The sequence below is a fragment of the Zootoca vivipara genome, chromosome 4 (genome assembly GCF_965207765.1).
Source record: "Zootoca vivipara chromosome 4, rZooViv2.hap1.1, whole genome shotgun sequence".
Classification (NCBI taxonomy): domain Eukaryota; kingdom Metazoa; phylum Chordata; class Lepidosauria; order Squamata; family Lacertidae; genus Zootoca; species Zootoca vivipara.
Genome location: NC_142587.1, coordinates 95,801,166 through 95,824,271, shown reverse-complemented (window position 1 = coordinate 95,824,271; position 23,106 = coordinate 95,801,166). Strand labels below are relative to the sequence as shown.

At 47.8% G+C, this 23,106-nt stretch overlaps 1 protein-coding gene across 8 annotated transcripts in view; it reads left to right on the top strand.

Moving 5' to 3' along the window:
* The window catches only part of EMSY (EMSY transcriptional repressor, BRCA2 interacting), a 38,679-nt gene that overhangs the window by 5,800 nt on the left and 9,773 nt on the right, over nt 1–23,106 (top strand). For 4 of the 8 annotated variants that reach the window (XR_015949738.1, XM_035115215.3, XM_035115211.3 and 1 more), the window contains 17 exons: nt 887–995; nt 1,679–1,778; nt 3,504–3,578; nt 5,222–5,403; nt 6,257–6,409; nt 6,926–7,185; nt 8,206–8,500; nt 9,793–10,092; nt 10,635–10,784; nt 13,860–14,033; nt 15,228–15,263; nt 16,183–16,319; nt 16,683–16,856; nt 17,595–17,793; nt 18,828–18,992; nt 19,778–19,933; nt 22,037–22,096. Coding sequence is in view for 7 of the 8 variants with exons in the window: in XM_035115215.3 (XP_034971106.3) it covers nt 926–995; nt 1,679–1,778; nt 3,504–3,578; nt 5,222–5,403; nt 6,257–6,409; nt 6,926–7,185; nt 8,206–8,500; nt 9,793–10,092; nt 10,635–10,784; nt 13,860–14,033; nt 15,228–15,263; nt 16,183–16,319; nt 16,683–16,856; nt 17,595–17,793; nt 18,828–18,992; nt 19,778–19,933; nt 22,037–22,096 (2,686 nt within the window). In the remaining variant the exon portion in view is untranslated. The remainder of the gene's footprint in view (nt 1–886; nt 996–1,678; nt 1,779–3,503; nt 3,579–5,221; nt 5,404–6,256; nt 6,410–6,925; nt 7,186–8,205; nt 8,501–9,792; nt 10,093–10,634; nt 10,785–13,859; nt 14,034–15,227; nt 15,264–16,182; nt 16,320–16,682; nt 16,857–17,594; nt 17,794–18,827; nt 18,993–19,777; nt 19,934–22,036; nt 22,097–23,106) is intronic. The other 4 variants (XM_060273924.2, XM_060273926.2, XM_035115212.3 and 1 more) reach the window with 3 other exon arrangements.

Genomic DNA, 23,106 nt, shown 5'->3' with positions numbered 1-23,106 from the left:
ATTTTTTGTTGTTTAGCTTGTTTTAATTTGCTGCATTAATTTTTAATGCTTCGTATTTATTTATTTAAAACAGTACGCTTCTTGTTTTTACTGCTCTCCTAGCTGCCTTGGGAAAATAAACATAGGTTGAAGGCACAACATTTAAACTGCACAAACATAAATCTCAGTACAAAGGACAGATCACAATTTTGGTTTGTGAGTGTAGCAGCCACTTGTGCCCCGAGCTTTTGACTTGATTTCTTCTTCCTCCTCTCATGTGCCCCATTCGCCTTCCTGGCTTGTGACCCGGTGTAGCCTAGAAGCTCATAGACTGAGCCATGAATGAGGAAGTCCCAGTTCAGATCTTGCCTCTGTCATAAATTCACCTGGTGGCCTTAGTCAAGCCAGTTTCTCTCTGTCTCTGTCTTTCTGCATCTCTTCCTCAGTCTCCCTATCTGCAATTTGGGGGATAATGAAAGTGACTTACTTTACGTCTATGCCCATTCCTGGATAGAGAGAATCTGGCCACAGTTGTCCATATACAGTATTGGTAACTGAGCTAGGTGGGCCAATGGTCTGTCCCAGTATAAGGCCAACTTCCTATGTTCTCTAACTCATGTTTTTATGTAACATGCCCCTTTTGAGGTGGTTCCACAGTCCCAAAGAGTCTACACAGACCATATTTCTGCAGCCTACTTCCTTCTCCCAACATGCCCTTGGAGAAAGCGAGGCAGAGAGACTCTTTACCTTTGTGCACCAGGGACTTTGTTAACCACTGTTAAATTCTCCAAACTTTGGTCCCCCCACCAAGTGGCACAGGTGCCTGGTATTGCTTTGGTGGGTCAGCATTTGGAAGCCTGCAACGGAAGCCTGATTTTCTCTTCCCTTGATTTGCGTCCCTTTACAGGGAGGCTGAGCTCCTTGGGAGCAAACCGACCGGGGAACAATGCCTGTGGTGTGGCCGACCCTGCTGGATCTCAGCAGGGATGAATGCAAAAGGATCCTTCGCAAACTCGGTATGCCTACGGGGTTCTTTGCTGGGGGGGGGAGGGTGTCATCTTCTTTACACTGACCTGACCCTGGCTATGCATGCCTGAATGAGATCTGGGTCCCCAAGATGAACTGTAGGAATGAAAGGACCTTCCAGGGTAATGCTAGAGGACCCCCAAAAATGTGTTTCATCTTAATCAATGTCAAGTAGTAAGTCTCTGTATCATTACTTATCAGGGACTTTTCCCTGTGCTAGCTGACACTATGTTAATCAGCAAAGCCTTGAGGGTTGTTGTCCCCTCTTTTGGTTGTGTTGTGTTAGTGGCAGTAAGCATGTGGTGGAAATTTTTCCACTACTGTATTTTTCCTTCATTAGAGGTTTCAAATCACAAGCTGGACAGCCACTTATCAGGGATGCTGGAGATCACGAGTAGTGAACCTATGGCCCTGCAGATGTTGGGGGACTCCTTCATCCCCGGCCAGCATGACCAGTGGTTAGAGGCAACGGGCATCATAGGCTGGTAACACCTTGAGGGCCATAGGCTCCCCACTGATGTTGCAGAGACAGATTTTTCCGCATGTGGTTAGACTAGAGGGCTTTTGAGATCCCTTACAACTCTATGGTTCTGTGATCTTTTCATTGATCTCTCTTCTGCCCCCCCCCCCAAAATGTATTGTTCACTTTTAATCTTTCTCCTTTCTTTTATAGAATTGGAGGCATATGCCGGTGTCATCAGTGCCTTGCGCGCTCAGGGGGATCTCACGAAGGAAAAGAAAGACATCCTTGGAGAACTCTCCAAAGTCCTTAGGTAGATGGAACATACTCATTTGTGCCCTGCCCATTCAGCCCCACAAGGAGTGGCTTGCAATACAGCAAAGTACTGCAAACCTCAAATGCTTGAAACCCATTAATTCATGCAAGTTTAAAAGCTGCAACAAACAGCACCAAAAATAAGCACATATATCTAACAGCCAAGGGACTGGCAGAATAGCTTAGTTTGCACTGGATTGCTGTTCTTTTCAATAGAAGCTGGCTGATGGGCCTCCTGCAGCAGAGAGTTCCGCGGAACAAGCGCCATCACCAAAAAGGCTCTGCTTTCCTTTCCTTTCTATATATTGATACAGTGCCTGATTTTGCCAGATGACATATGAAAGCTTCTCTTTATTAAGTTTAGAACCTCCCCTTTAAGTAATATATAGCGTGGCGGGCACAATGGTCAATTAAAATAACATCATAAAATAACACACCACAGGAAAAAAACAAAAACAGCAGCCAGTGCAGCACAAAGCCAATTCAGGGCAAAACGCTTTTTAGTAGTAGTAGTAGTAGTAGTAGTAGTAATAATAATAATAATAATAATAATAATAATAATAATAATAATTTATTTATACCCTGCCCATCTGGCCAGGTCTCCCCAGCCACTCTGGGCGGCTTCCAACAGAAAAATAAAACACAATAATCTATTAAACATTAAAAGCCTCCCTGAACAGGGCTGCCTTCAGATGTCTTCTAAATGTCTGGTAGTTGTTTTCCTCTTTGACATCTGTTGGGAGGGCGTTCCACAGGGCAGGCGCCACCACCGAGAAGGCCCTCTGCCTAGTTCCATTTAGATGATGTTAAGTGCAGCTGTCTGCTCCCAGCGGGTACCGTCTTTGTTGCTGACCTTGAGAAAATTAGACATGACCATCAGTTACAATATAAAGGAAGACAATGTCCGTTAAGGATGGTGAATCCCTGGCAAACCATGGTGCCTATTTATTTCCCAAACACAGTCAGCAGTATCCAGTGGTTCTGTCAGTGGAAGAATTTATGCTTCTGCAGCGATAATTCCTCGCCCTCTCATGTCCCCACATGCACCCTGTGCCCTTTCCAGATCTGCTCCGGAGGGTTGGCGGAAACCCCAGAACAGATTTGGGGGTGCATGTTGGGGGGGGGGGGAGCAGGATTTTCTGCTGCCCAAGCAGAAATCTTTACATTGACGGAATGCGGTATTTTTCACTATGTTGGATACAATCCACTGTCTGGCTGTCAATGCGCCCCAAAGGCAATGGCTGGTTGTTGATGGCGATGGAAACTTGCAGAAGTCCATTTGAGAAGAAAGGGACCACATAGTACTCAAGAAGACTAGGTGGGAAATAAGAACTTGGTCTCGATAAAGGTCCACAAAATGCATAGACTCAAATGTATTTTAAGAACTCCAGTTGAGCAATCTCAGGGAAGCTCTTTTGCTGAAGAATGATGACTTCCAAGTTGGCCACAGAGCACCCTGGGCTATTGAATGTTAGGTTTGTTCCGCTCGTTATTTTTGTGCAGAGACAAGCTTGTTTGTCTGACGAAACAAGGGCATTGGGAGACGATATATATCGCATTGAAGTCTGGGCAGGTGAACCAGTGTCTGCTGGCAGGGCTAATTAAGTCCCATGATAGCATTGCTTTTTGACAGCTATCCATTTCACTTTGATTTTTAAGTCCCAAGCCTTGTCTTGCTTGTGGCCTGTACCCCTGTGTCTAACACTTTGGCGTCTTTCAACAGCATTTCAACAGAAAGGCATCGAGCTGAAGTTCGAAGGGCGGTCAATGATGAGCGATTGACAACGATTGCTCACAAGTAAGGAGGGGGACGTATTATAATCCCTTTAAGTTTTTTTTAAATTAAGTAATGCAAACAATACAAGTGAAACTCGGAAAATTAGAATATCGTCGAAAAGTGCAACTTATTATTTTTTCTTTTAATTTTTACAAATGCTTTCTTTTGGGAATGCCACAGTAATAAAACAAATAGTTACAATAATACAAAAATAAACATCGCTATTACATTTCATTAATTACATTCCATTTATAATTGTCCCACCTAAAGACAAATAATTACAACTACAACAAATAAAGGCTTGACATATCTTGCTTTGCATGACATGCATCTATCTCATATATTGGTTTCACCTTTTAAGTTGCATTACTGAAATAAATGCACTTTTTGACGATATTCTAATTTTCCGAGTTTCACCTGTACAAATGCTTGAAATGAAGAAATAGAATACCACCGTTGGTTTTCAAAAGTTAAACCTACAGCTGTGCATGAACGTGTAATCTCAAATAACACTGCATATTTATGATATGGAAAGAATGAGTTGGTACGCCATTACTTTATTTGTTTGTTTTTATAAGCCACATTTTCATATAAAATATCACAAGGTATTACAACAGTATTACAAAAAAAGAGAGACAGGCACACCTGTGAGAGCTGGTTGATGAGGAATATTAGGTTCAAAAGGCCCATCTGAATAACACAGTTTTTAGAAGGTGTCTGAAAATGAGCAAGGATGGTTCCCGCTGAACCTCTATTGGCAAGGAGTTTCACAGGCCCAGGGCTTACCACACTAAAGGCTCAGCCCCTGGTAAAGGCCAGCTGAACCTCAGGAGCAGGTTTTCGGAGGGGTGAGAACATAAGCTAAATACATATAGCTATGTCCTTCCTGAATGAGGTTTGAGTGATAGGCGGTGACTTTTTTAGAGGAGAAATGATTGAGACCTGTCATTAGTATTACCCTTGCTTGACCATTGGTTAACTCCAATGGGCCAGTTTTTCTGCAAGAACACTGCTTCTGGTTCTTTCAAACCTACTTTCAATTGAGTGATAAAAGGGACATTTCTAGATGTCTCTTTTCAGTGCATTTTGCCCCATGGTAATTGACATTTGCAATCCACTAAACAGTACACTTTTAAACTATGGTGTATTCGCTGAAGTACTTGGACTAGGACCCAGGACATTTGGACTTGATGAATTCCCTCTCGGAATATCCTAAAAATAAAAACGCGCTTTGCACCTGTGACCTGATCCTTTTAACTGGAAAAGCGAGGGACCTTCCACATGCAAAACAGGTGCCCTGCAGCTGAGCTATGGACCCTTTCCATCCCATGAAATGACCATATTCTGAATAAGCCTATCGATCTCTTTCACCCAGTAAATTATACTTTGACCCCTCACCAAGGTTTCGATCAGACGCCTTGCTAATGGAGATCCCTTTTGAGCGGAAGGTTCTAGGATCTGGGACTGTCAAACAAGTGTGTGTTCTACCCAGTAGCTAAATGTTTTCCATTTCTGGGTGAATTTACAGTCCACCCCACCTGGCGGTGGATTCGGGGAGGTCACGATACCTGTCTGGAGAGAGATTTTCTGGTTTGGGAGACCTATTTAGGAATGGGAGAATGACTTGGAACGGACAGTTTACAGACCTGTGTGTTTCTCCTTAGCATGTCTGGGCCCAACAGCTCTTCTGAGTGGTCTATTGAAGGCCGCCGGCTCGTCCCACTGATGCCCCGGCTGGTTCCCCAAACCGCTTTCACCGTCACGGCAAACGCTGTTGCCAACGCGGCGCTCCAGCACAATGCAGCTCTCCCTTCCCCAGCAGAGACAGGAAGCAAAGAAGGTGAGGGTAGGTGGCCTTCCTCTCTTTCGGATATTGGGAATGGGAGGAGGACTCTTTTAATGCTTCGAAAGGGTCACCGTGCTTAGGCCTTCAACCGGGGTTGGGGAACCTCTCTTCCTCCAGCTGTTGCTGGGATACAGATCCCAGCAACCCTGATGATGGCCTCTGAGAACATAAGAGAAGCCCGCTGGATGAAACTAATGGCCCATCTCGTTCGGCTTCCTGTTCTCACAAATGCCTGTGGGAAAATCCACAAGTTTCCAGCAACTGGGCATTCAGAAGCATTGTTGCCTCCAGCTGTGGAGGCAGAGCAGAGCCCTCATGGCCAGCAGCCATCAATAGCCCTCTCCTCCAGATATTTGTCTAATCCTCTTTTAAAGCCATCCAACTTCGTAACCATCACTGCCTCCTGTGGGGCTGATGGGACCTGGACTCTCGATCCTTAAACCTTTGCCACCTATATCAGGGCCCCTCTTACCCCTTGTATAGAAGGCCCCAGCCTTGACCCAACTGCACTGGCTGTCAATTAGTTTCTGGGCCCAATTTGAAGTGGTAGTTTTGACCTGTATTGCCTTAAACGGCCCAGGACTGCCTCTCCCCATATGATCCAACCTAGACCCTACGATCATCATCTCAGGCCCTTTATTGTGTGCTTCCTCCACAAGTCGTCTGACGGGTGGCCGTATCCTTGAGCTAGTCACTGCCACTCACCCTAACATACCTCACGGGGTTATTGTGGAAGCAGAGTGCGTACGCCACCTCTAGCCCTTTGGAGTGTAGGCTGGAGAGGAATGAAGTAAACAGATGAAAACGCTTTGGTTTACACATCATCCTTTTCTTCTTCTCTCACTCTCTTCAGTGGTGGTTTGCTATTCCTACACAAGCACCACCTCAACCCCGACGTCCACCCCAGTCCCGAGCGGCAGCGTCGCGACCGTGAAATCCCCCCGACCCGCCAGCCCAGCTTCCAACGTCGTCGTCTTGCCAAGTGGGAGCGCCGTTTACGTCAAGAGTAAGTGACATCAAGGAAAAGGAGGGCCAGGCTCCTCCAGAGGCAGCCAAGGTTTTGAGCATGGCCTGAGGGTTCTTTGATTTTGAATGCCATACGCCAGGCCCTTCCCCCACCATTGCTCACAGTGTGCTGCAAACCTTGGTAGCCACCCTTTGGGCTTGGCAGAAGTGAATGGATGAATGTAATAATGTGTTTGAAACCGCCAGCAGTTTGAGCAAGCTGGTAGAAAGGAGTTTGCATCATTTCCTTCTCACGGGTAAATTCAGAGAGGCTGATTGGTAAGCACTGGTCAGTCTCCTGGTCAGTGGTGCAGCTAGCACTGGACCTCGGAGCCAAAGTCTAGGGCCCCGCAGCTCGGGGGGGGGGGGGTGCGGCCTTCCCCAATGGCCACCTAGAGAGCAGCAGTTGTGTCTTGGTATGTGGGCCAGCTTGGGCTGGGGAGGTTTGAGCAGCGCTCTTGGTGGGTGCATCAGAGTACGGGAGGCTACCGGACTGAGGCGCCTCTCTCGTTGGCAGGCGTGAGCTGCTCAGATGACGACGAGAAGCCCCGCAAACGGCGCCGCACCAACTCCTCGAGCTCCTCCCCAGTCCTCCTGAAGGAGGTCCCTAAGGCCGCCACGCCGGTCACCAAGACCATCACGGTGCCTGTCAGCGGCAGCCCCAAGATGAGCAGCATCATGCAGAGCATTGCCAACTCCTTGCCGCCCCACATGTCCCCTGTGAAGATCACCTTCACGAAGCCGTCGACACAGACGACCAACACGACAACCCAGAAGGTGGGTAGGGATGTTTAGTATGTGTGGCTGAGAACGAGAGGTTTCTTTAGTTTAGAGCAGGCATCCCCAAACTCGGCCCTCCAGATGTTTTTGGGACTACAACTCCCATCATCCCTAGCTAACAGGACCAGTGGTAAGGGGTGATGGGAATTGTAGTCTCAAAACGTCTGGAGGGGCTGAGTTTGGGGGTGCCTGGACTACAGTCAGGCTGGACTACAGTCCCTGTGCAATCCCTGCCACTGTGAAATTGAGGAGCATGTATTTCTGGCAGGTGACCCTTCAGAGCTACCTGCTGTCGCCATTTTGGCTTTCCCAGTCTTGGAAAGAATAGTGGGGGCCAGCCAATCAGAAGTGTGAGAAGCTGCAGTAAGTTTGCCACTCGCGTTGCGGTACGCCCACAAATGTGGGGAGGCTGTTTCACCCCAAAACCGGGGTAGAGGCTCAGCCCAGTCCCAGTCTACAGACTGGAAACTGTTTATGACCCCACCCTGCAACATCAGTTCTGTTTAATTGTCTATTCCTTTTTTTCTCCCTGAGTTCCTCTGTTATGTGCTGATGTCTTGTCCCTTCAGTAAAACTGCATCCACCACATTTCAAAAGATAATTCTGCCGGTAGACCAGAAACAGGGCAGAGGAACAGGCAGCCAACTCCCCTAACAGCCTGTCTCATAGGGTCTCATAGGGTGCAGGGGAATGATATAGCCCTGTCTGCGGGTGCAACCTCAAGAGCTGCTCCCAAGAGAAATGGCAGGCTATAAATCCACGTTTGGCTGCTGCGGCATCAATTTGGAGGTTGTCATTCAATCGCATATTGAAAGCGAATGCAATAATAACCAGTCAGTTTGGGCTACATGATTTATTGTCACAAAGCCCATTGAGAGTGATGGCAGTGGTTGCAGCATTACCCTTACTCAGAATGGTCAAATGCTCCTTTTTGGAGCAGACCCCTTAAAACAACGGCGAGGGGCTGTCGGCACAAGGGGTGATGATCAAAACCTTTTTGTGTGCTCTCTTTTCCAGGTGATCATAGTCACCACATCTCCCAGCTCCACTTTTGTCCCCAACATCCTCTCCAAGTCTCACAACTACGCGGCCGTCACCAAGCTCGTCCCGACGTCTGTCATTGCCTCGACCACCCAGAAGCAGCCGGTGGTCATCACCGCTTCCCAGTCCTCTTTGGTTAGCAGCTCCACCAGCACCTCTGCCAGCGCCTTCACCGGGGGCTGCTCCACCCTTTCCTCCGCTCCCAGCACGGTCGCTGTGACCACCGTGGTCTCCTCGACGCCCTCCGTGGTTATGTCCACAGTTGCACAGGGTGAGACGTTGGCTTTGCATGGGGAAGGTTCTGAGATTGCGACACCCACTGCCTCGGGTGAAAAGACAGGTGCAGTTGAAAACTGCATGCTACATCTCATTAGGGTCTTCCAGGCTTCCTTTGTGTGCTGCACTTATGATGAGTTGTGCTTATTAATATTGGTAATGGGGCAGTTAGAGACAGCCCCACTTTCAGTGCTGCAAAAGTCCTGGGGCAGCACACTGCTTCATTTTCCACTCTGCACATGTCCCATAACTTCCAGCTGTTGCAGCAATGGTCAAGTGCCATGCTAGATGCTGTTTTCTTTCCAGTTGCATTTTTATTACTTCTTTTATTTCTTCCATATTCTAATCTGCAATACATTAAAAACAAAAACAACATGAGAAATAGAGGAAGTGGTGAAAACGCAACTATAGGCGACGGCAGATTTACATACGTCTAGTCGACATGCGGCCGCCTCCACGTGCATCGCTGCAACCTGGAAGTGGCGGGAAAGGGGGAGAAATGGGCTTATGCATGTTCTACCGCCGCATGCTGCGACCTGGAATGCAATCCCCATGCAAATTGGGGGTTGCCTATATAAATCCAGGATGGGTGCTGGATGCAACAGATGGGACGTCTTCAGCCACAAACCCACAGGCACGCCACGGGCCACGCAAGTGAAACTCAATGGCTGCATTTTGTGTAGCCTCGGCCCACTATACCCGAAGGAGTGTCTCCACCTCCATCGTTCGGCCCAGACACTGAGGTCCAGCTCCGAGGGCCTTCTGGCGGTTCCCTCCCTGCGAGAAGTGAGGTTGCAGGGAACTAGACAGAGGGCCTTCTTGGTGGTGGCACCTGCCCTGTGGAACGCCCTCCCATCGGGTGTCAAGGAAATAAAAAACTTTCTGACTTTTAGAAGACATCTGAAGGCAGCCCTCCTTCATGGATCACTGTTTTGTCGTGGTGAAGGGGCTTGAATAACTCAGAGAAGCTATGAGCTATGCCGTGCAGGGCCACCCAAGACGGACAGGTCATAGTGGAGAGTTTTGACTAAACGTGATCCACCTGGAGCAGGCAGCCCTGTTTAGGGAAGTTTTTAATGTTTGATGTTTTATCGTGTTTTTAATATTCTATTGGGAGCTGCCCAGAGTGGCTGGGTGGTATTAACAACTACTACTACTACTACTACTACTACTACTTGGATAACGTGAACTCAGTGTGGGAGTGGGCATTGGCTGTGAGTCAGAGATTGGTAATGGTCCAAAACAAAGGACAAAGCACCAAATGCCTGCCTGCCTCCTCTCTTCCAGGAGTCTGCACGTCGGCCATTAAAGTCGCAGCGGCCCGGTTGCCTTCGCCCAAGACCCTGGTGGGGGCGCCGACCCAGATCCTGACACCGTTTTCTAAACAGCAGCAGCAGCAGCAGCCATCTCCCAAGCAGCAGCTTCAGCAAGCCCAGCCGCAGCAGCAGCTAACCCAGGCTTCCCCCGTGGCCGCACAGCAGCAGCAACAGCAACAACCCTCCCAGCAGCAGCAGCCAGCCCTTCACCCCCAGCAGTCTCCCCTTCCGCCAGGCATCAAGCCCACCATCCAGATCAAGCAGGAATCAGGTACCGATAAATGTGTTGCTCCGGGTGTTAACTCATTGCCGCCCTGTCAGGGTTTGGCAGGATGCCGATGAGTGTTCACTGGGGGAAGGGGGGCTGGAGTCTGACTCGGGAGAGCGGGGCAGTGGTTTGTGGAGACCAGGAGGCAAGGATAAGAGGCAAGCGAAGCCTCAGAGCTGGAGGGTGGAGCACAGGATGGAAGAAGAGGAGGAAGAGGCAAGTCAGGCAAGTGAAGGGCCGAGGGGCAAGGAAGCAGCAGTGGGGTGATCAGTTCTAGCAGTGGCCTCCCGGGTGACAGAGGAGGAGAGACAAACACAGAAGGTAGAGGTGCAGGCAGAAGAAAAAGACTAGAATTAATCTGGAATGGAGCTTCAGCCAAGCATATATTGTTGAGTTTGCACAAGTTAAATGCTCTTGTGATGCGACTCCACTGCATTGGGGGGGGGGGATGATTTGTTCTGTCTCTCTGTAGCTATTTTGCCTTCCTTTGTAATGTTTGCTTCTCATGTCCACCTCCCACTCGCGATGGCTGTTTTCTTTCCTAGGGGTCAAAATAATCACCCAGCAAGTGCAGCCCAGCAAAATCCTCCCCAAGCCAGTCACAGCAACTTTACCCAGCAGTAGCAATTCCCCTATTATGGTGGTGAGCAGTAATGGGACCATCATGACAACCAAACTGGTCACAGCCCCTGCTGGTGAGTGATTCTTTCCTATGCTCCGTAGAGGGTGGGAAGCAATTTAAACTTGGGAAATAAGGTGAAATGGTGATGTACCTAGGGCACAGTGGAGACGATCATACAATACAGATTGTTTGACGTATTTGAATCATTTTTAGCCTACTTACATGAGGATACAAGTTTGTGCACTTAAAAAAAAAAGATTCCTCCATCCTCCTCTTTCTTAGGAGGTGGGGTCCACACTGCCAGATTAACATGTCAAGAGACAAGGATTCCTACCTAGTCTTCTCCCTGACCAGCTGATTTTCAATTTTCAAAGACTTGTGTCTTTGTGTTGAGGAGCATTCAGTCCTGTTAAAGTGGAACAGCCAAGACACCTCTCCACATTTGCAGAATTTACAAGGGGTGATGATGATGATGATGATGATGATAATTTGAATTTATATTCTGCCCTATACCCACAGGTCTCAGGGTGGTTCACAGAATAAATGTGAGCATGCAATGTGCACAGTTTTAGCCTTCTCCCTGACATGCTGATTTTCTTTGTGCAGGGATTTTGCATTTGCACAGAGGGACATTGAAGTGCTGCGATCCCATGTCTGCCTCGCCAAGACCCTGGGCTTGCCACCTGTCCAGGGTTTGTGTGTGCTTATGTGCATGCGCACAGTTTTGGCAGTGTTCACCTCCCATTGGTGTCTATTCATTTAGAACATTTGTACCCGTGCTCTTCAGCCTAAAAGGCTCCCGGAGCGGCTTGGATACAATCAAAACAAAGCCGTCGCTCCCCACAGGCTTGCAGTCTAAAAAGCACAACACACGGCTTCCGGTTCAGCGCCAGCGCCGATCGGCGGGGTCCCGTCTCGTCTCCGAGACGGCCCGTCTCTGCTAGGAGTGGGGGGGGCAGCGAGAGCGACGCTGCGCCCCTTAGAACCTCGGGAAGGGCGTCCCGGGGGCGAATTTTGCTCGGCAGAGCCCCAATCCGGACTCCCCAACTCTCCGGCAAGCTCTAATAAGAGCTCCGGAGCGAGGAGGGTAGAAGTCGCGGGGGCCATTTTGAGCGGTAACGTTATCCTAGCGGTGAGAAGCTTCAAGCCGAAGGCGGAGAGCGCTGGATTCTTCTGAAAATAAAACGATTGGAAATAAGACTGTAAGTAACCTCACGATTTGGATTATAAAACAATTTGGACCTGGGAGAGAGGGGGGAAAAGAGGAAGCCACCCCCCCCCACGGCAACATAAGAGACAGTAAATAGAAACCCGAAGCCGTAAATAGAAGATCTCAACTTAAAAGGATCCCTCAAAGACATCAAAGAGAATCTCCCCTAAATGCAGGGTAAAAGGGGAGAGAGACTGTGGTTGTGAGTGCCCTGCAGAAAGAGGTTAAGACTAAGAAAGACCTTTCTTTTCCTCGGGAGCCGGCAGCCCAGACAACCCAGTGAGCTGATCAGGATTTATAAGTCGAATTTTATTTCTATCTTTATTTCTGGACTTTTTGGAAATTCCTTTTTGGTTTATATGCTTTTGAAATGCGAGTTCGAATTTTATTTTTAATAAGACTTGAAGAATGCAGCCAGCTTGTTAAAATGGAGTCGAGAAAATAAACTGTGACCATATTCCACCCCATGTGACAAGTTTTGACCTTGACAGGATTGAACTATGTCAACAAAAAGGTATTCGCCTGAGTTCCAGCGGACTGTTTTGACCTTAATGTGGGAAGTAAGAATAGAACTATGTCAAGAGGAGACACAACAGCAAGAGTTACAGCAACAATTCCAGATGGTGATGGCAGAATATGACTTCTTAGAGGATGAAGCTATTGAAACTGAAGAAGACGAGTGTGAGAACGACAATGATGGGGACTGTGATTTGGAAGGAAAAGATGAAGATGAGGACTGTGATAATATAACACAAAATGAAGCCCACCAGGAAAAAAATGATGATTTTACTCTACAAAAAGTCGGATGGAGTGCCTCCCCTTCGAGGGGGGCACGATTGGATTTACTGGAACTCCAGAATGCCCACAGGGAAGAGGGGAAAAATAAGCAGAGAAGAGAAGAAGCTCAGGGGTCTTGTATGGAGGCCTGGATGGCAAAAGTCTGTAAACAGGGGGTGGGGTGAAGGGAAAGTGAAGTTGTGATTATAAGGATGGATTAACAGGATTATAACTGGACTGCTGACTACGGAACTTGCTGGATTGGGGGGGTGGAGCCGGTAATCGGGGATGTAAGGTTAGATTGGGAATAGTTATAGTTTTAAAAGTGAATTGATTTTGGAAAAAGGTGAAAATATGGAGGCTTATAGAGGGGGTAAAAATTAGGCACGGGAAGAAAAAATGGGAGTTTGATTTTTCAGTGATTGGACATTAGGTGAAAATGATAATAGCTAATTTAAAAGTAGTATAAGGTATAAAGGTGTATTTTATAAAATAAGAAACTGTTGAAGATGATAAAAAAGGGAGGAAAACCGGGGAAGGGGGGAGGGTGGGGAAGCCCACAAAATATGGTTTAACAATTATGAATGGAAGAAAGTTTTTTTTTTGTTTTTTTTTGTTTTGCTTTGTATTGTCTTTTTTCATTTTTTGTCACTTTTTTTCTTCTCTTTTTTCTCTTTTCTCTTTTTTTATTCTTTTTTTGGTATGACAATAGATGGTTGGATGGATGACCTCCCGCGTACTGCCCTGGTTTACTGGAGCTCCCTGGTGGCAGGGGGGGCTTTGGGGGCAGGGGAGGGGGAGGAGGACAGAAATCCAATCATAAAATGGACCATTTCTGACTGTTCACCTACGTGGGATACTTCTGTGGCAGGGGAGGACCCATGGAGGGGGGTGGGAAGAAGGTGGAAAAGGTGTTCATGTATGTACCGCCTTTTGTAATTTGTAAAATCAATAAAAATTATGTTCAAAAAAAAATAAAAAGCACAACACACAAGGGGAAAGGGACAGGGCGGGATTTGAAGAATCGAAACTCAGGCACCACTTTCTGAACAGTGGCTCATACAATGGCTGAGCTCTGCTTCTCCGCTCGCAGTGTCGGTTCCTCGCGCTGATGCCTGTCCTGTCTTCCCTTCCTCCCCACCCCACCCCCCTTTGAACCAGGGACTCAGGCAACTTACACTCGTCCGACGGTCAGCCAGTCCATTGGGACACGCATGACTGGCACGCCGGGCGCCGCCACTTACGTCAAAACCACCAGCGGCAGCATCATCACGGTCGTCCCCAAATCGCTTGCCACGCTGGGAGGCAAGATCATCAGCAGCAATATCGTTTCCGGTAGGTAGGCCTGTGTCTCAAAAAACGCAGTGACCAGATGGGTCAGTTGGAGTCAGTGGAGCTTCGGCCGGGTTGTCTGTGTGTTGCTGCTGTATGTTTGAAGGGTGCGACGTGGGATCCAGTCGTAGGCTGCAAGAAGGAATCATAATTATAATTATCGATGAATTATATTTATATGATGCCCTATGCCCGCAGGTCTCAGGGCAGTTCACAAGGTAAAATTACAATATAAAAACATAAAATACATAAATCAAAATATAAACAGAAACAGCTGAATAAACCACACACACCCCAACACATAAAAACAGTGTAAAAATTATTTTATTTTAGATATATATATAGAGAGAGAGAGAGAGGTCCCAGGGTGGAAAGATAGAGGAATTTCAGAGAAAGTATCTGTTAGAAAATGGGACTTGTCACTGGTCAGAAACTAGACTTAGATCCTAGAATGGGGTTGTTGTTACTCAAATTTGATGAGGGAAGTCACAATGTTACAAATAAGGATATTAAAATTTTTACCACCAGCACGCTTGACAATAGCTAGAAGGTGGAAAGATTTAGGAGACAACTTGCTGTCTGAATAGTACCAGCAAACTTGAACATTGCATTGAGGGGGAAACTGATGCAACAGGTGAAGTACAAGGAACAGTTTAAGAATGACAAAGAAAAGCTGCAAGCCACGTTTATTAAATACATAGCACAAAAGGAATGCAACTGCCCAGTACTGCCAGAAAGTGACCTGCTCTGAAATACGATTGTTTACAGTGTCATCTTTGTTTACAAAGAAGGAGAATTCCGGTCATACGTAAAGAAGAGCAAATGTATTGCAGTACGACAGAGACTTAACCAATGCTCTTGACTATATGTTACTCATACATTTATGATGATATACACTGTCTTGTTTTTGTTGCAAAAGGAAATATTTATTTTAAAAAAGGAGGAAGCCTTTCCCTGCTTCCTGTGCAATGCAGCAATAAGTCTTCGCAGTAACGGCAGTTGCTGGCGCACATAAGAAAATTTCATTTTTCTTCATAGTCGAAAAGACAAATGAATGCCGATCTGTAACAGTGGCATATTTTTAGTCTGTTTGTATTTTAATTCAAACACACACCCCTCCCCCTGGAAGCTGGCAATGTTCCGAGCAAATACCACTGCGTGTAGACCAAGCTGTTGTATTTTTGCTTTTTTTGAAAGGTAACTCCTTGATGAAGACCTATTTCCAACAAAAAGGTATCGAAAACTTGCAACGCTCTAGAAACCTTTGCATGATTCCCCACCCCCACCCCAGCCCCCTCCACGAGGTGTCACAGCACCCCTCGCCCTGTGACTTTGCTGGTGTTTTACCGACGACAAGCTGCAAAGCTACTTGAGACAACATGGTCTCCTGTTTTAAACTGAGATCTGCTCTGGCAGGTAAAAAAACTGCTTCGCCGGTCAGTTTTTCCAGTTGGACCTGACCTGATATGAGGTTGTGCTCCTGGCCTAGCAAACTGTCCCCTTCTCAGGGTCCCTATGCCCCCTGGTGCATGCTCTGAGAGCTGTAGCTACAGCTCCCCAGTGACTGCTGACCAGCTTGGCTTCCTCCATTGCATTGAATGGGGAAGTGGTTATGGGTCCCCTACTTGAAATAGAGAGGGGGTGGGCACCATCGGTGTTTTCTTGTAAAGGTAAAGGGACCCTTGACCATTGGGTCCAGTCGCAGACGACTCTGGGGTTGCAGTGCTCATCTTGCTTTACTGGCCAAGGGAGCCGGCGTACAGCTTCCGGGTCATGTGGCCAGCATGACTAAGCTGCTTCTGGCGAACCAGAGCGGTGCACGGAAACACCGTTTACTTTCCTGCCGGAGTGGTACCTATTTATCTACTTAAACTTTGACGTGCTTTCGAACTGCTAGGTTGGCAGGAGCAGGGACCGAGCAACGGGAGCTCACCCCATCGCGGGGATTTGAACCGCCGATCTTCTGATCGGCAAGCCCTAGGCTCTGGTTTAACCCACAGTGCCACCTAAATACTTGGTGCCCCCTAAATCGTGCTTGGATGAGGCCATTTTAAATTGTAATGGCGTGGGGGAACCACAGCAGTAATGGGGCAAGCATTGCTGCTTCTAACCGAACCTCATTTCTATTTCCCCTCCTACTTGGGCAACCAAGGAACTACGACCAAAATCACAACCATCCCCGTGACGTCCAAGCCCAACGTGATAGTAGTGCAGAAGACGACGGGGAAAGGAACCACCATCCAAGGGCTTCCGGGCAAAAACGTGGTCACGACATTGCTAAATGCGGGGGTAAGAGAGAGGAAATGTGATTACCGCTATTTCGTCATCGTCATCAATACCCGCTGCCTTTGTAGGAGTCATCTTTGGGAGAAGAAAAGGCTAAGGAGTAGACCCTCCTTCTGGCAACTCCTACAACCAAGCTGGTGCCAAATGTATTACTCAGATGGTCCAGCTTAAGTTTTGTGTATAGTTTGCTCTCCACTAAGAATCCAGTTACTGTACAGAGCTTTTAACCCTTTGCATTGCATGGGGGGAAATTGCTTGGTCCTATGCAGATGGAGTATGAGAGGAGAGCAAGTGAGTTAAGTCACGTGATGCATGTGATTTTCTGGCCCAGCCCCACCGAGGTAAACCTGCAAGTTTTGTCCTCAGGGAGAGAAAACGATCCAAGCGGTGCCAGCTGGAGCGAAGCCAGCCATCATCACTGCCACCAGGCCCATTACCAAAATGATCGTCACGCAGCCAAAAGGGATCGGGTCTGCCGTCCAGCCAGCTACCAAAATCATCCCGACCAAAATTGTTTATGGGCAGCAGGGTAAAACGCAGGTATGCTTAAGAACTTTGGGCAAGGGGAGGGAGGGAGGGGGCAAACGTGTTTCACCCCCAGCATAAAAATAGCTTTGTAGCTCTCTGCCTCGCTTTGGCGAGCAAGGCCTTCTCTGCGCACTGGGTCTGGGGTGTGGCCACTAGATCTCGTGAGAGCATCCCTGGGCTTCTGGAGCCAGCGTATGGAGAGAGTCTTGCTTCCCCAGTAAGGTGGAGAGCTAAACATCTCTTTTTTGCCCAGTTTTCCTGGTGCAAAAAGAACTTTCAAGCTCTCTGCCTTGCTTGCAGGATATCGACCAGCATCCTTCAACTGCGTATCTTTGAAATCATATTGTGTGCAACAAGTAGTCCATGCATTTTGCAACCTCCGGTTTTCCAGGACCCAATTGCATTTTGAGCTTTGACTTGACTGTGGGTCTGGGACTGTAGCTCAGCTGTGCATTGACTGTATCAATATTCTTCCACTTCGATTGCCGAGTGCACAGTCGGGGTGATGGAGAGCACTTCCACCTCCCACAAAAAAGCCTTTTTAAAGAGAAGTCTGAAAATATGAAAGGGAAACGTTAGTGGAATTAAACATATGCCTCTGTTTCTGTGGGAAGAACTGGATCTGGGCTTTGCCCCACCTGGTGCCGGAATGTGGGCCCCAAGAACTTTGCATGGGGGGTAATGTGGCCCCTGGTGTGAACAAATGTCCACCCCTGTGGTAAACTGGTCCCCCCCCCCGCTTCTTTTCAGGTCCTTATCAAGCCAAAGCCAGTGACCTTCCAGGCGACGGTTGTGAGTGAGCAGACAAGGCAACTGGTCACTGAAACACTTCAGCAGGCCTCCCGGGTGGTGGAGGCGGGGAATGCTTTGCTGCCAGAGGTGAAAGAGGAGCCCCAGGCGTACACAGACAGCAGCTCCTCTTCAACAGAATCCTCGCAGGGTTCCCAAGGTTAAACCTGCAATAGATCTCCTAGCATAATGTGGCTTGGGTTGGTTTTTATATTTTTCCGGAGGTTGCATGATGGTTTGGGGGAGCTGAGACGAAGCTGGGGATAGTTCAGTTGATTAAAGCACGAGACTCTTAATCTCAGGGTCGTGGGGTCAAGCCCCACGTTGGGCAAAATATTCCTGCATGGCAAGGGGTTGGACTAGATGATCCTAGTGGTTCCTTTGCAACTCAAAACGATTCTGTGGTTCGGACTTTGGGAGCAGATTGACCTTGGCTGGCCTCGTGAGCTCGGCTTCTGAGCTTCTCTGCACCCCTGGCTGTTCTGCATGCTCATAAGATGTCCTTTGATCATGTCGTTAGTGTGCATCTGGCCGTGGAGTGAGAATCATGAAATTCTATGGCTTGGACGGTTCCCATTGGTGGCCAGCCCCTTAGTCCCAGTTACCACATTTCCTTAATCTTAGCATGCAAGCACAGTGGCCTTAAAAGGACATGCAGCTCCATGCACACCCACGACAGAGCCCGCTCACCTGCTAATGCAGTGGTACTGGTTTCCTCCTATTTCTGTCTGTCTGTGATCATTTTCATAAGAAAACATGGCCTCCTAGATCGATGGTCAACAGGGAGCAGCAAAGTGCAAATTGGAGGAGGTGGGAGGAACAGCAGCTTTGACATCCCTGAAGTTATATGAAATTCGTTTTGAAGAGTTGGCATCCAACAAGCTCCCAAGGGCCTGCGGCTTAGCTAGGGGAAAGATCAAGAGCAATTAATTTAGAGATGCCCCCCTTCTCTTAAGTGGATGGAGATAAGTTTTTCATTCAATGATGCTGAACGTTGGAAGATGCAGGGCAGATAAAATAATAGAACACACAGTGATAGCCACCACCTTTGATGGCTTTAAAAGAGGAGGATGCACTTATGCTCGAATCCTGCTTGCAGGTTTCCCACAGGCATCTGCTTGGCCATTGTGAGAACCGGATGCTGGACTTATAGAGCAGGCTCTCCCTATGATCTTGCGTTTCTTTGTGTCTCAGATTCCCAGCCTGTGGTTCACGTCATTGCCTCCCGAAGCCAGGATTGGTCAGAACACGAGATTGCTGTGGACTCCAGCCCTACCATAATCTACCAGGATGTCTCCAGTGAATCTCAGTCGGCCACTTCGACAATTAAGGCGCTGTTGGAGCTCCAGCAAACAACAGGTGGGCACTCTTGATCCCGGAGCGCCTGTGGCTCCCTTGCGTCAACTAACCTGTGTTTTTATTTCAGTGGCAGAAAAGGTCTCGGTCCTGTCTATGTGTGGCCGCTCACCCCCTTTCCCTAGAGAGCCGGTGTGTCGTGGTGGTTAGATTGTCTGACTAGATTCTGAGGGACCAGGGTTCAAATCCCCACTCGGCCATGCAGTGACCTTGGGCCAGTCGCTTCCTCTCAACCTAAACTACCCCACAGGGTTGTTGTGGGGATTAAATGAGGAGAGCGAGAACCGTGTACAGGCAACTCCCCATTTACCCGGCGGTTATGTTCTGAGGCACCACATGGTTAAGTGAAATTGCATATATACACTGTTGAAAAAGCCTGCAAGCAACACATTCGCTCCCTCCAAACCTCCTTGCTCAAGCTCCAACTCTCCGCAGGCCTCAAGGGTCGGTGCAAAGGCCCCTAGGATTGCCTTTGCAAAGGCTTATGGGATTGCTAGACACCGTTTTCGCACAATTTGTGCCCTTTTTGTGCTCTTTTAGGCCCGTTTCGCCCCTTTCGTGCCACTTTGCAGCGGTGCATGTGTGTGCAGTTGCACATGAAAATGGGGAGTTGCCTGTACATCTCCTTGAATTACGAAGTGGCAAAGAAATGCAATCAATAAATGAATAATTTTTTTGGCATGTGTCATTGGGGGCTTATGTGCTTAACTTAGTCTTGAGTTCGAAACAAAAAACAAAAACAGTGTTCTCTGTTCTTTCCCCTCCCCCCCTCCTTTATGCCGGAGCAGTGAAGGAGAAATTGGAATCCAAGCCAAGGCAGCCAACGATTGATCTGAGCCAAATGGCAGTTCCCATCCAGATGACCCAAGAGAAGCGGCATTCTCCAGAAAGCCCCTCTATTGCCGTGGTGGAGTCAGAACTGGTTGCAGAATACATCACCACTGGTGAGTCACGTAGGAGACCTACGAGGGGGAGGGGGAGAAGGTGCTGGTGAGACTTCAATATATTGCAAGCAGGATGCGGAAAACTTCACAGACTTTTGGGACCTCCCAACGACCAGTTTATTGAGCACCCATCCTGATTTAGAAGATGTGCTATTCCTTGATTTGCATTCCCATCACTTTCCTTACCGCAAAAAAACCAATCTCTTGGGGAAGCGGGTTTGATGCAGTAGAGCTCTGAATGAATGAACAGGGCAGAGAGAGTAGATCAGGCACCCCCAAACTCCACCCTCCAGATTTTTTTGGACTACAATTCCCATCATCCCTGACCACTGGTCCTGTTAGCTAGGGATGATGGGAGTTGTAGTCCGAAAATGTCTGGAGGGCCGAGTTTGGGGGTGCCTTGTCACTGAAGAGTACATGATTAGCATGGAACTTGTGGTCGTGGCAGTTGGTTTGGAGGTCTTTGGAGGGGGGATTAGAGAAATCCTTGGAGGAAGAGAAGTTGCATCAATTGCTAGTAGCCATGATAGCTAAATGGAACTTCCATGTTTAGAGGCAACCTACCTGGAGACAAACAGTGGAAAGAGGACTGTTGCTTTAATGCCCTGCTTGTGGGCTGGTTATCCACTTTGGGGCAGAGTATGAAAGTCTTCCTAGGCCTTGTGGTCTGATCAGCAGGGCCATAGCTGCCAAGTTTTCCCTTTTCTCGCGAGGAAGCCTATTCAGCATAAGGGAATTTCCCTTAAAAAAAGGGAGAACTTGGCAGCTATGAGCAGGGCTGCTGTTAAATTCTTACTTTTGAGCACAGACAGATCTTGGGAAGAAGAAAGTGCCAACTCTGGGGAGTGGCTAGAGAGAATAGTTGGGGTGTAATTTGTACTACGGCTCCATCTTGGAGCCTCCAGCTGAACCATGTTCAGGAATTAGTGGAGCTTCTGAGTAAATGCAGAGTGCCTCTCTCACTACCTACACTTGGTCCCCTCCAAGAAAAAGGGGGACAACAAACTCCCAGCTCCAGAGCATAGCTGCCAAGTTTTCCCTTTTCTCGCGAGGAAGCCTATTCAGCATAAGGGAAAATCCCTTTTAAAAAGGGATAACTTGGCAGCTATGCTCCAGAATTTGGAAGTACAGTACCGTGAAGGCCTCTCCATTTCCCATCCCTTCTTCATGCCTAGCAGGCCCTGTTTTTGCCTGGCCTTTTGGATTGTATTTGGGAAGGAGGCAGTCTCCAAGGTGTGTATCTGGGAAGATTGTAGGTGGCTGCTTTTCTCAGCTGCTGTATCTCTTCCCTGTCGCCCACTCTCCCTCTCACACACACCCATGCCCATGCCCAAATAATGGAGCCTATGGAATAGTTTGCCGCAGACTCTTGTCAAACAGAACCATAGAATTGTTGGGTGGGAGCCAAAGGGTCATTGATCCCAACCCCCTTCAGTACAGAGCAGTTGATGTCTGCCTTCCTGATGCTCAAAAATTTCCTTGGTGTGCCTGCCAAATCGCACGCTGTGGCTGTATAGCCTACCCTTCCTCTCTACACTAGCACTACACCAGCGTGGTGTAGTGGTTAAGAGCGGTAGACTCGTAATCTGGTGAACCGGGTTCGCGTCTCCGTTCCTCCACATGCAGCTGCTGGGTGACCCTGGGCTAGTCACACTTCTCTGAAGTCTCTCAGCCCCACTCACCTCACAGAGTGTTTGTTGTGGGGGAGGAAGGGAAAGGAGAACGTTAGCCGCTTTGAGACTCCTTCGGGTAGTGATCAAGTCAAATCCAAACTCTTCTTCTACTTCATGACTTGACTCCTGCTGAATGTGCGCTGAAGCTGGCATTGGATGTTAGATTAGATGTAGGTTAGTCTTCATTCTGATCTAGCCGGCGCTCTGGTTGCATTTGAGGAACATTTTGCAACACACTGGTTGGAGCACTTGCTCTGCATGCAGAAGGTCCCGGGTTCAAGCCCCACCGTCTACAGGTAGGGCTGGGAAAAACACCTGTCCTGGACAGATCATGATAAATAGTTGGTTTTGCTTTAGAGCAAGCGCTGGCTGGAGATGAGCAGAGCAAATTGCCTCTTCTCGTATCTCTAACATTTTTGTCTATCTGCAGACTCAGGAAGACAGCACTGTATTCCTTCACATTCGGAAGAATACCTCCAAAGCCACATAGGTTAGATGTTTTATTTCTAAAAGGCATTTAAAAAATTTATAGACTGTTCTTGAGGCCCTTGGGGTGATCTGATAGAGCATGGAAGTGCTGATGTGCACCAGCATTGGGATCCATTACTTTATTTGGATCAGTACATTAAGTTTCCAATTTATTTTATTTTTTACATTGGAAAGCTTTTCTCAAGTGCTTTTAGATTAGCAGTTTGAAGACTCCAGTTGATTGTATTGGCTGTTGCTTCTGACAGCTGCTACTGTCAACCATGAGCACTTTCTGTTTTAGCTTTCTGTGGTAGCAGAGAACTAGAACGTTGCCTTGACTACTTGTTCCTCTGCACCATTGCAAGAAGCAAAGAAAAGCCTGGCAGGGAGCGGGCAAGCATGTGACTGATGGCTCTAAGGTCTGGAAGAAGGCTTTCTGTGGGTGACTGTAGCAGTTGTCAGAATTGATAGCTTCAATAGTCATATGGAGGCTTCTGGACACATAGAGGCTTGTTCACATGGCACCTATGTAAACTATGTAACTGGGGAAGAGGCGTGGAGATTGTTTGGCTCTTAGCCTAGGCAAATTCCTAGGTAACTTGCTGGATTTTAATGAGCCTGTTGATTTCCCACACTTCCCTTGAAGATTTAGGACTGCCTGCATTTTTTTTCTTTCTCTCTCACTGGAGTGTGCCAACAAATTAATCGTTGGTTGTTGTTTTTTAAAAGCATAACATTGCTGGGCTTTTGCTTACTCACAATGATTAACCAGGATTCCTTTGAGTTTCTTGGTGTACAGAATTCTCTGCAAGGGCAGAGTTATTTGAAGCAATTACTCAAGAGGGAGTTTCACTTGTGCCATTGCTGTGATACAGAAGATGATAGAAAAGACGCAAAACACGGCACCTTTAACCGGGACAAGTCCACAGGTTTCCTGGTAGGCATCTGGTTGGCCACTATGAGAACAGGATGCTCAGCTAGTTGGACCTTTGGCCTGACCCAGCTGCCAAGCTCTTCTTAACATTGTGTTAT